At 40.1% G+C, this 13,465-nt stretch overlaps 1 protein-coding gene across 11 annotated transcripts in view; it reads right to left on the bottom strand.

The window, feature by feature from the left end:
• The window catches only part of ATP2B2 (ATPase plasma membrane Ca2+ transporting 2), a 387,126-nt gene that overhangs the window by 41,914 nt on the left and 331,747 nt on the right, over positions 1–13,465 (bottom strand). For all 11 annotated transcript variants that reach the window (XR_008329003.1, XR_008329002.1, XR_008329001.1 and 8 more), the window contains 2 exons: positions 12,797–13,038; positions 11,254–11,488 (listed from right to left, as the gene is read on the bottom strand). Coding sequence is in view for 8 of the 11 variants with exons in the window: in XM_053377652.1 (XP_053233627.1) it covers positions 11,254–11,488; positions 12,797–13,038 (477 nt within the window). In the remaining 3 variants the exon portion in view is untranslated. The remainder of the gene's footprint in view (positions 1–11,253; positions 11,489–12,796; positions 13,039–13,465) is intronic.

Raw genomic sequence — 13,465 nt, 5'->3', positions numbered from 1 at the left:
GCATGATGGAGATATAGGGAACACAAGTAAGATCATTTCTTCCTACAACAACTTATACAAGAGACAAATTTGAAATCATTATTAACTTAATGTGCCATCCAACCTGTTATGACTGCCCAAGATGTTTTCCTGATGAAATTTAGCAAAATATAATTACATGTATAGAAACTGACCAAACTGACAGTTCAATCATACTTTAATAATAATGACAGGGAAGGTCTTGAGGGCAGCAGGCTGGCTTAGGGGATGTTTGGCAGGTCACATGGCACACATAGGTTTGTCCTCCCAACACCTTGCCACTGCTCCCTGCTTAATGGAATGGCCAACCCTAATAAGTTACTGCTTGCAGAATATGCTGTATTCCTGCTATTGGTTTAGGTGGTCATGCAACTCTTTTATAGGCATTAGAAACAACTAGAAACCTAATGAAAAATTCCCCAAAGGGACTGAAAGCCTCTTATGCAGCTATGATGAACTGAAAATAAAATTCTGAAAGGTTCACAATAGAATACTATCCTAACAGCACCTAACAGTAGATGTATATGTTACATCTCACAATTTTAAAGCAGCAAATACAAATTCAGGACCGCCTTACCAGATTATCTGAGCTCAGCTATTCCAATAATAGCACCAAGGAGAAAAGGCAATGGGAAGGCATGCTCTCTATCCTCTATTCACTGGCTTAAAAAAAATAAAAATCCCTTGCCAATACTAAAGTCATTATGAATAAGTTATAAGCCTACAAAAGATCACTCAAGGAGAATTTATATTTGAAAATCAGCATTATGTCCTGAAAGCACAGATATATTGCTAAAGCTCAACATAATCAATAGGCAGATGGCAGACTACGCAAGCTGTTTCAAGCTACATGAAGGAAGAGTGTACTAGAGGCATTAGAGATAAACATAAATGTAGTAAATAAATAAGTACCAGTGGAACAGCTTATGGAAGTTGTGGTACTTTCACAGCATGGATGTAATGGAATCAGTGCTCACATTCTGCTACATATCCACATTCAAGAAGTGTGGATGGGAAATAATGACTGGTAAAGGAAGTGCACTCTGTGCATAATCAGAGTTAGGACTGATACACTTGTGATACAATCTTGAGAAAAACCAAGTAAGAAATAGGACATTAGCATGAACTTTCACTAACTATAGTGTGAGGCACCACACTATAGTTATTTATTAGAACATTTTCACCCACGTCTAAGTCCTCAAAGTTGCTAACAACCACGGCATATGACATAACATGATATGGCTGAGTTTAGGATATTGTTATGATATATTTTCTTTAAAAGTTAATGTATGAAAAGGTTCAGAAAAAGGCAAACAAAAATGATAAAGGGGGTTGAGTGCTTCCCCTTTGAGGAAAGGCTGAAGTGTTTAGGACTTTTTATCTTAAAAGAATCCTGCCAACCTAGCAGTTCGAAAGCATGCAGTGCAAGTAGATAAATAGGTACCGCTCCGGCGGGAAGGTAAATGGCGATTCCGTGCGCTGCTCTGGTTCGCCAGAAGCGGCTTAGTCATGCTGGCCACATGACCCAGAAGCTGTATGCCAGCTCCCTCAGCCAGTAAAGCAAGATGAGCGCCGCAACCCCAGAGTCGTCTGCGACTGGACCTAACGGTCAGTGGTCCCTTTACCTTTACCTTTTTATCTTAAGAGAAAAGACACGTGAGTAGTGACATAATGGAAAAAATGTGGGAAAAATGGATGGAGAGAAGTTTTTATTCCTCTCTCATGGGCATACAATAAAGCCAAATGTTGGAAGATTCAGCATAAAAGAAAGCACCTATTTACACTGCACATAGTTAAACTTCTGGACTCACTCCCACAAAAGGCAATGATGGCTACCAACCTGGATAACTTTAAAAGAAGATTAGACAAATTCATTAAGAATAAGACTATCAACAGTCCAGTTTGCAGGCTTCCCTCTGTGAGAACAGGACATTAGATTAGATGAGCCATTGACATGATCCAGCAGGCTCATTTTAGGTTCTGCTTTAAACAAGAGAAATTAGAAGATGCTCAAGAACTAATGCAGGCCAGGCTATAAACTCCTGTGTTTTTTTAAAAACTGTTCCTAATTCAGATTGTAAAATAATACTTTACGTACAAGTATACTTGTCCTGTTTTGGCATTGACAGATAGTGATTCCTAATTAAAGATCTAACTAAAATGATATAATTTTCTTTCCTTTGAAGAAATCATGATGAATTTTAAACAATAAACAGGTTGCTCCACGACACACAAACTTATCTTCAAATCTCACAGCTTTCTGTTATCCAGAAATTCGTTGCTACAACTATACGAGATCGAAAACGAAAACGTCTTCCAATTTTGGGCACATATTGATTGCAAGACAACATGAAGAGAAATGCCTTATAAACTGCATGCTTCCAGTTTTAACTTTCATTTTACTATGATTTTTCTAATCATTTAAACTAGCATAACCCACCAGCATCCACAACCCAGTTTAGAAACCTAAATAGCTTATATAAAACAACTGTTGATTAATTTTCCAAAAATACTTTTATGAAGTTGTAATTCAATGAATAAACAGGGTATGCAGTAATGAGGCTTCTAACCCTCCTGCAGAATTTTGTATGTTAAGATCTCCATAGAATATCGATGACTTTTTTATATAAAAGACTGAGTTATGTAATTAACTGTGCTGAATTATCCATCATGAAGCTCTGTTTAGGTGTTACAGCCTGAATAATACTGAAGGTGCACTAAGAACCCTTTCAAGGTACAACAGAGATCATTAGAACCACAGAACTGAACTTCTATTAGCAAAGTAGTGCACTGAAAACATTTAATATATGTATATAGCTTTGATGTATGGTACCCCATCAATCAATGACTACTGCTATTTAAAACCAAAGGCTCTGCAAACACAGCAGAACTCCATGCACACAATAGTGCTCCCTCTTTCACTCCTGTCCCCTCCAGACCCCTGTGCACCCTTGAATTTTGGGGGCACATGGGGGAAACAGGTGTCCCATTGTATCAGTAGAATGCTGCTGGCATGGCATTGGATGTGATCCAAAATGTTTTCTTCTATAGAGTAACACAGAAAAGCTGAGAAATTTCTCTTTATATAAATTTGAGTAATCATAATGCCATCCTGGCGTACCACACCTCTATCAATCCTTGTAAGGCTAATAACATCATGTGGGGAAGCAGCCACAATCCTATGCACAAGAGACATACAGACATGCAGACAAAGAAGCTAAGCTATAGGGCGGCAGGGGCCGGTGTGGCTTCTACGTAGAAGTCGACAAAGTCACATTGAAAAGCTCTTCAGATTATGACCCTTTGTCTGCAGATTTGTTGGCTTTCTTGAGTGCAATCCTATATGTGGCTACTTAAAAGCAAGCCCTACGAACTTCAAGAAAATTGACTCCAAGGTATAGGATCGCTTTAGATGACAATGCTAGGCCCCAGAGGTGGGGTACCTCAGACCCAAGGACTGAATGCAGCTCTCCAGGCCTTTGTATCTGGTCCTCTGACTCCTTACTCCTCAGGTCACAACTCCCCCTGCTCAGTGATTTCCTTGAGTGCTTTTACCTGCCTGAAATGTGATCTTTAACTATGATAGTGCCTCTTGCTTGCCAAGATGGAAAGGCAGGTGGGGGGGGGGTGGAATGACAGAGTATGCAGAAACCTCCATCTTCTGTGTGACTGAAATATAGCCTACTGTACATATTACACCAGTGTTGAAAGGTCTGCATTGGCTCCCTATTACCTACCAAGCCCAATTCAAGGTTTTGTTGTTGATATTTGAAGCCCTAAGCAACTTGGAGCCAGGATACTTTGCAGACTGCTTCTCCCAGTACAGACCAATCTGTTCTTTAAGATATCCCAAGGAGATCCTATTGGTTATTCAGTGACCAGAGGATTCTTCTTGGGATGCCTTCCCTCAGGTAATTTGTGAGGCAGAGACAGTAATCACCTTTCACTAACTCTTTAAAAAAAATTACCCAAGTTTTCCTGCACTCTGATGCTTACCTTTTTACATTTGCTTTGTGCACAGCACAGTTTTATTTGTGATGTAGAGTTATGTTTCTATCTTGTTTTTTAAATCACGTTTTAAAGATAATTTTATTGAATGGTGTTTCATAGTGTAAACTTACTGTAAACTGCTTAGAGATTTTAAATATTTTAAGCAGTGCCTTTTAAAAACAGATAAATAAACAATGACATCAGTTGTTCTGCCTCTGGAACCACCCACCACTGGCATGCAGCCCCTGGAAGGCTTTCCACAGGGTAATGTGACCTTCAGGGTGAAAAAAGATTCACCACCCTTCTATACACACTTAGCTGGAAGCAAATCAGTGGGGCTCACTTCTGAGTAACTCTTTATAAGATTGCACTTTTAAGTTTGCCACATTTTTAGATACTGTTGGAAATGCTGTATGGAAGACCAAAGTGCATTGGCAGGTCTTAAGAATACAGCCATTTTACCGCAGGGGGAAAATGAGGAATTGTCACATGACGCCTGCTAGGAAAGAAACAGCCAAAGTTCTACCACACACAAAAAAGTCTACCAGAAATTCTTCTCAGCTTTCAGTTGGTCTCAGTCACTCACATAATTAATTTGACTTAGTAATGTTCCCCCGTGACTTTCTAAATATCAGCTCTGGGTGCCCATGTGCAACAAACAACCATAATATTTTATTGCTTAATTTAAAAGAGATGAGAATCACCTTCCCACTATCCAGACAAATGTGGTTACCTCTTAAGCTGTTAAGAAAGGAAATCATGCTCAGGGCCATGTGGTACCAGGTGTGAAATCTCCAGAAATATCCCTACTAAAATCCAAAATAGGGTTTGTTTTCTTCAGAAAGTTGCATTCTGAAACAAAATGACTACCTGCATCATTTTGCCCCTTAGGGTAAAAAGCAGCTCAGAGGGGCCATTTCTATAAGAAAAGCAGTACTACACAGAGGAAAAGAAATGTGCCCCCTTCCAGTCAGACTGCAGCATCAAGGCAATTATGGGTTGAACAAATGTTTGTTGTGGGGCATTTTTGACAGATAGGTGGTGCCACCCACCTGCAAATCACCTGATGTCATTATGATGCCAAGTGACAACTTCTTAAGGGCTTGTTGTCACTGAAGGCACACTGTCACCCTCAAGCAGCTGTCAGCAAGCCCCACTTAGCAAGGAATAATCAGGAGAGCACTTTAAACTTCTGATAGTTCCTTTGCACCATGTCTTTACTTGCTCCAGGTGTGGGGAAGGTGGACATAGTTTGAGGGAAATGGCCTTGTGAGCCAATTTGGACCCCTATCTAGATCTGTGCACTAGGAGTTCCCCATTGCTGTCCTAGATTCTAGGACTTACTTAATAGCTACTTAATAAAGTAGCCCCCTGCTGAAGAAGGAAGAGAATGTAGGAGGTGGCAGCACTGACATTCAGCAGCAATAAGAAATATTTTTGTTATTTTTTGTCTTATTCATGCATGTTTTCTACCAAACGTAACTGCAAGTCTTTTAACTCAGACAATTCCTACACATTTCTAATGATTTTAACCACACTGGTCCAAAAATAAATAAAACAGGCTGTGAGATTACCACAAAGTGAAAATCACCAGAGCTACATTGGGAGCTGCTTGTTAGGAGTGACCGGGCGTATGAAGTGGCTGCCACACAACTGTGTTTCATATGACAACTAGCACATTGCTTCTTCTTCTTTTAAATGAATAAGGTATTACAACTATTTTATTTCACTATCCAGAGGACTGCTTTTGTATTCTATTGTCACAACACATAGACCCATTTCTAGAGAAAGCACAGGCTGTTTTTAAACACCATCTTGGCTTTCACGTTGAAGCTGCATGTATACTTTCAGAAAACTAAGCTGTCCGCCTGTCTGCCTATGTCTGTTTCTAAAATCTCTAAGCAGTGTGCAAAAATACAAACATAAAAATACAGATTAAAAAAACAACCTAGTAATAACAGCATCCAACATTATGGGTCAGGGACTGATTTGTAATGCAGAATTCCTAACCCTATTTAATTTCTATGCCAATTTCTCTTAGTTCCTCTTGCCCAGTCGGCCAACTTTCACTGCCACCAAATACTGAAGACGACTGCTCATTGTCTTATGAGCCAGGCTTTCCAGCAGTTACCTCTCTGGTCAGACCCAGAAGCTCCTTATTGAACTCTTCCTCACTGCTCAGTGCCCTTAGATAGCCTTTCTGTCAATCTTCAGCTTAAGCCAGTGATTCAGCTCTTTTGAGGCAGACTATACTACTAGGCTTCCCCTAGCCTCAATAAGCCTCTTGCCCATACTGCTTTTCCTTTTCCTTCTGCTCCAGACTCCAGCCTTCTTCCTTCTGCCTCCTCCTCCTTCTCAGCAGTTTCCTTCAGTCACACACTCTCCCAATACAGTAGCCTATTGATGCTCTGGTCAGCCTACACTTCAACCAATGAGATTTAAGCAGCAAAAAATTGTCATTGTCCCCTCATCAGACCACTTTTCCTGTGATCAAGAATTTCTATCCATCAAGCCAATCCAAAATTCACTTTTATAATCCTCTAACCCAGTATAAAAAGAACCTAGCTTTTACCAGTCCTGTCTTATATAATTAACAGGCAACGGCCAGCTGCCAATGGATACACTGTAATTTAACCTGAACCCTTCTATTACCTTCATATAAAACAAACTTTGTCCCTATAAACAAACTGCAAAATGTGATTTCTCCACATAGGTGCTCTTCACCATGGTGGTTACCTAGGCCTCCAGTAACAAAGATGGATCTATCAGTACCCCAAAATTCAAAAGTCTTCCTTCAGAGTCAGTAAAACCCTATCCAGAACTGGTAAAATCCCACGGAGACACTCATGCACAGAGTCTCCATTTTACCAATCTGCAGCTTAGCAGTGCATCCAGGGACCAATTAAGAACAATCACAACTTCCAAATATTATAAAGTTTTGAAGGAAGGGCTTATACAACCTTTGAAGGAAGTCTGCAACGAGATCATGGAGGGGAGAAGGGCACCCGATACGTGGAGAGAGGCCTACATTACACTTATACCAAAGACAGAGACTGAAAAGACCCAACTTAAGAACTACCGACCCATCTCCTTACTAAATGTGGATTACAAAATCTTTGCTGATGTTCTAGCAAAGAGACTGAAAAGAGTTTTGATGGAGGAGATTCATGGAGACCAGGCGGGCTTTCTCCCGAAAAGGCATTTGTCGGACAATGTAAGGAATATAATTGACATTTTGGAGAAGTTGGAAGTGAACATAAACACTAAGGCTGTTTTGATATTTGTGGACGCCGAGAAAGCCTTTGACAATATTTCTTGGAGCTTCATGTTGAAGAACCTCCGGGGGATGGGGGTAGGCCAAGGGTTTGAAAATGGTATAGGTGCAATATATTCTGAACAGAAAGCAAAATTAATTGTGAATAATGTGGTAACAGAAGAGTTTAAGATTGAAAAAGGGACACGACAGGGGTGCCCTATCTCCCCATTACTTTTTATATCGGTCCTGGAGGTTTTGCTTAATATGATCAGGAGGGACCAGTTGGTTAAAGGGATTCAGGTCGGAGTTAAACAATACAAACTGAGAGCATTTGCAGATGACCTAGTACTTACATTGCAAGAGCCAGAAGCTAGCACGAAAAGAGTTTTGGAAATAATTCAAGAGTTTGGTCAATTGGCAGGATTTAAATTGAATAAGTTAAAGACTAAGGTATTGGAGAAAAATTTAACACAGATTGAAAAAGAAAGGTTTCAGAATGAGACGGGGTTGACTGTGGTTAAAAAAGTGAAATATTTGGGTGTGAACATGACAGCTAAGAATGTGAACTTATTTAAAGATAATTATGAAAAAACTTGGACAGAAGTGAAAAAAGATCTGGAGATTTGGTCACATCTGAAGCTTTCCTTGTTAGGTCGAATTGCAGTTATAAAAATGAATGTATTGCCAAGAATGTTGTTTCTGTTTCAAGCATTACAAATTATGGACAAAATGGATTGTTTCAAGAAGTGGCAGAAAGATATATCTAAATTTGTCTGGCAGGGCAAGAAGCCCAGAATAAAATTCAAGATATTAACGGATTCAAAGGAAAGAGGGGGGTTTGCCCTGCCAGACTTTAAATTGTACTATGAAGCGGCAGCTTTCTGCTGGCTAAAAGAATGGCTGCTTCTTGAAAACACAGACATTTTGGATTTGGAAGGATTTAACAATATTTTTGGGTGGCATGCATATTTGTGGTATGACAAGGTTAAAGCGCATAAAAGTTTCAAAAATCATATTGTCAGAAAAGCACTATTAAATGTCTGGGTCAGATATAAGGACTTGCTGGAAAATAAGACTCCAAGATGGCTATCACCAATGGAAGCTAAGGCAGTTAAAAAGCTAAATATGGAGTCGAAATGGCCAAGATATTGGGAAATCTTGGAAAAGGAAGGGGACAAATTGAGATTGCAGAGTTTTGAAAAACTAAAAGGGAAGGTGAGAGATTGGTTACATTATCATCAAATAAATGAAGTGTTTAAATTAGACAGTAAAATAGGCTTCCAGGTGGAAAAATCAAAATTAGAGACTGAACTGTTAGAATCCAGTACTAAGAATTTGTCAAAAATGTATGATTTGCTGCTGAAATGGAATACACAAGATGAAATGGTAAAATCAAGTATGATTAAATGGGCTCAGGACATTGGTCATAACATCATGTTTGCTGACTGGGAAAAGTTGTGGACCACCGGGTTGAAGTTTACGGCGTGTAACGCCTTAAGAGAGAATATAATGAAAATGATTTATAGGTGGTACATAACCCCAGTCAAGCTTGCAAAGATCTACCATTTGCCTGATAATAAATGTTGGAAATGTAAAGAAAAGGAAGGTACATTCTTTCACCTCTGGTGGACGTGCCCGAAGATTAAGGCATTCTGGGAAATGATTTATAATGAACTGAAAAAGGTATTTAAATATACTTTCCCCAAGAAACCAGAGGCCTTTCTCTTGGGTATTGTCGGCCAGGGGGTGTCAAAGACAGATACAATTTTTTTTATGTATGCTACAACAGCAGCTAGAATACTTATTGCAAAGTACTGGAAGACACAGGATCTACCCACACTGGAAGAATGGCAGATGAAGGTGATGGACTACATGGGTTTGGCAGAAATGACGAGCAGAATCCGAGACCAGGGAAGAGAAGCGGCGGAAGAGGAATGGAAGAAGTTTAAGGATTACTTAAAGAAATACTATAAAATTAATGACAGTTAGAATGATGTTGGGCTTAAAATAAATGGTTACTATTAGTAATGGTTAAGACAGAGAGAATAAGGATGATTAACATAAATTTATAATAAAATAAGGGAAGATTCGCTGAATAATTGTAAGAACTTGGAATACAGAAACGGGAAGCAAGAGGAAGTCGAGGAAGTAAGGTTTAAGAAATTAGGACATGAAATGGTACTTGTTTTTTTGTTCTGTTAATGTTTGATGTTTGTTTTTGTATGTTTGGTTTGTGTTAAAAAAAGAACAATCACAGTATCTCCTGATTCAGACTGTAATGGCAAGATAGAGCTGGGTGTCATTAGCATGCTGACATTAGGAGAGCAAATATTCTAACAACTGCTTCCAGCAGTTTTGTATCAATATTAAACAGCACTGGGAACAAAATAGCGCTCTGTGGCATCCCACAGCACAGCTACCAGAAGGTGGACACATAAAAACCAATGCTATTCTTTGAACCCAACGCTGTAAGTAGGAATGGAAAGACTGCAAAACAGCAACTGACAGAAATGGTCCAGGAGGATACAGTGGTAAACAGTACTGAATTAGCTTGCTGAAGTGCCCTTTGGATCACATCTTGAAGCAACTAAACTGTTGGAAGGATGAAATTAGGAGCTCCATAATTTTTTTAAAAAAGTTATCAATTTAAAAAACAATATTTTTATTTCAAACTGCCATGCAACATTTCATCCAGTGAACAAGCTATTTAGTGAATGAGCCGAAACCTGTTTGGAGTGGAAGACATTTCATCTAGATATACCAGACACATAATGGAATGGAAAAACAAGTCATGTAGCCCTTTTATAACCACCTACTGTTTGTTAATACATTATCAGTAATGATATCAAAAATTATCATAGCAAGTGTACCCATTCATGTCTTGTAATAAACAAGCTCCCCAAGTGAACATACAGTGGTACCTCAGGTTAAGTACTTAATTCGTTCCAGAGGTCCGTACTTAACCTGAAACTGAAGCACCACTTTAGCTAATGGGGCTTCCTGCTGCCGCCGCGCTGCCGGAGCCCGATTTCTGTTCTCATCCTGAAGCAAAGTTCTTAACCTGAAGCACTATTTCTGGGTTAGCGGAGTCTGTACCTGAAGCATATCTAACCTGAAGAGTACCACGGTATTGTTATCAGTTTAGGGTTGAGAGATGAGAGGTTTGGGGACAGGGATGTGACCTGGAGGAAGAGCAGCAAGCAGAGAGAGAGAGAGAGAGCCATCGTGGATCTCTGCTTGAATCCAAGGCTATGGCTATGGGAGAAACAAAACCCTCATGGGGTGTTAAGGCTGTGGACCCCTCCACTGTAGGCTTAGGTTGTATATGTGTGTAAAGAAATCAAATATCATTAAGACACCACAGTGTCTGCTGTGCTTCATTTCCAAAAGGAAACATGAACCCTGGGGTAGCACCTGGAACCTCTGGAATCTCGCACCACTTGGAGATTGGAGTGTCGTGCAACAATATATAAACAGTGCATCAAAGGATGAGTCTTCTGGTACTACTCTCAAACCTGCTAAAATATGTGTGTTTGTGTGTGTGTTTTAAAAAGAAACATCTCTATGTGCAGACTTGCTTGGACCTATTTCTACCTACCAATTCCTTCTTCCTCATACTAGCTGCAGTCCTCAACAGCACACTGACCATTCCACAGGGTTCACCAGACCTCAGGAGTAAAATGGGTATGTACAATGAACGGAAGCAAAAAATAGGAGGTGGGAATGTTGCATGAATGGGCCTCTTTTGATACAACATGGTGTATTTTTGGTCACACTGCAGTACAAAGAATTGCTTTCAAAAACTGAACTGTAGGAAGTACATTTTTATAATAATAATAATAATAATAATAATAATAATAATAATAATAATAATGTGAGTGCTTTAACATTCTACACCTAAAACCTATTTGGAAATTAGTATTATTAGTTCATGGAACTTAATTCAAATGAGGATGGTTTAGGAGGATCGGGGCTTAAGTTTAGCATACCTCTGGTCTTACAGGGTCTTCTATGCCAACCACACAAATGCAGGTCAGGTCAGATAGAATGTCGTTTTCATCCTCCCAGTCTGGTTCAGGGCTGCTGGGGAAGTCTCGATAAGCAACACAGATAGTTCTCAATCCATCACAGGCCATAGGTTCAATCACTTTCTTTACCATCTCATCCCGATCACGAGGTCTGAAGATGCGAGGCTCGCCAGCTGCATTAAGAATCTTAGAACACCTGGAAGGAAAGGATACCAGCAGCAATTCTACAGTTCAGAAACAATTTACTAGAGACCAAGAATAAAGATTTCAACATGCCTGAGATATAGCATTAATTTTAATAAGTAGCAAATTGATTGGTACCTTCCTAAGCCAAATGGGTAATGAAATTCTAGTTAGATCTATCAGTGGAAATAACAAATTATAACATGTCTTTGTTGGCAAAAAAATAATAAATGTTAGAACAAAGACAGAGAAGAAGCCTTGAATGCATAACAAAGGTAGTCTGAATAATGTGAGGGGGTTCAGTGTTTAAAAATCATTGGTCTTGAACCTAGAAGAACTGAATTTAAGTTTAACAAGCCCTGAATCAGACTTTTAGCAAGCCACTCATAGTAAGCCAATTAGTAACAGTGAGAACTATTGTCCATCTCATCCATTCATGATAAATAATACACACTTTGAAATGTGCTGCTGTTATTCTTAAAATACCGTATTTTTCGCTCCATAAGACACACTTTTCCCCTCTTAAAATCTAAGGGGAAATGTCTGTGCATGTTATGGAGCGAATTTGTGGTCCCTGGGGCTGGGGGGGGGCGGGACACGGGCTTCCCCTGCCAGCCCCGACCTGCTCTTTGGGGCTGGCAGTGGGGGAAACCCGGGCTTCCCCCGCCAGCCCCGACAAGCTCCTGAGCAGCTCTGGGGTAGCCCATGAAGCCTCCGCTGCCCTGGGGAGGCTTTGCGCGGCTATCCCTGGCTTTTGCGGGAGGTGGGGAAAGGGACAGAGCAAGGCTCTCTCACTTCCCCCACCTCCCACAAAAGCCCCCAAGAGCCGCATATTTTTTTTCTTGAATTCCCCCCCCCAAAAAAGTATGGTCTGGTGCGCCTTATGGTCAGGTGCGCCTTATGGAGCGAAAAATACGGTAATTCAATTCAATCAATTAATCTATACTTTTTCCTGGAAGCAGAAAAATAACAATTTACCTCTTTGTGGTAAATAAGATAAAAGGACATGTGCCACGTCTGCCAGGAATTTCTTCTACCTCTCACTTAAATGAATGGCAGCTATGCATACACAGTAGTGCTCTTCCTTAGCTCCCATTCATTTCCATGGGACTTATTTAGGAATCACCTAATACATGGCATCTCACAGGAGAGCACTTGATAATGTAAAAACATGTTCCATTGTCTTGCTGTACATTTAAGGTCTCTGTGTGCGCATCTGTCAATCTGTGTTAGTAAGATTTAAACTAACCAAATAATGAGAACTGGATCGCGCGCATACCCAAATTTAGTGACGTGTTCAAAGCAAATATTAAGTACATACTTCTTTAGGACAATTTCAGAAGCTCCTTTGCTGTACATTCGGAAACTTTCATCTGGCATTTTGATGACAGTACTCATTGATTTTCTCACAGAGTTAAATGTGTACACTTTGTAGAGCTTCTCTTCAGGCATTTGATTCCGGGCAGGCTGGTAATCCTGCTTTAGGTCCAAGACAAACCCCAGCAATCCACACTCTGTCTTGTTGCCAACCTGGCGAGGTAGACCACCATCCTTGTCTGGTGGCTAAGGAGAAAGAAAGAATTGGGATTTCAAACTTTCCTTCATGTCCCCACAGCATAAAGATCTTACATAAAGCCACACTATGCATGTGCAGCTTTCCCTCCGATATTTCCCTTTTTTATTTTTTAGTAAAGCAGCAGAAGTCTGAGATCTTGATTGGAGCACTTGCAGAGGGCCAGGTCAGCTGCCTAACCTTTCCTCTCAGGCAGACTTTCTAGTCAAAATTTTCCCGGATGCTGCTTTCCACCGTGTGGACAGGGTGTAGAAAAGAGCAGTCTGTCCCCCACTCCAGTTTTGTGCTCCCAACTGTAGGCTTCTGCAGCCCATTGAAAACGAAAAAAGGTAAGAGCAAAATATGTGTAACTTGTCATCTGCGTCTTACTCTGGAAATCTTAACTTACCACACAAATTCAAATAAATAAAGACATTT

Source organism: Podarcis raffonei, chromosome 2, assembly GCF_027172205.1.
Source record: "Podarcis raffonei isolate rPodRaf1 chromosome 2, rPodRaf1.pri, whole genome shotgun sequence".
Classification (NCBI taxonomy): domain Eukaryota; kingdom Metazoa; phylum Chordata; class Lepidosauria; order Squamata; family Lacertidae; genus Podarcis; species Podarcis raffonei.
This window is presented reverse-complemented; position numbering and strand designations above follow the sequence as displayed.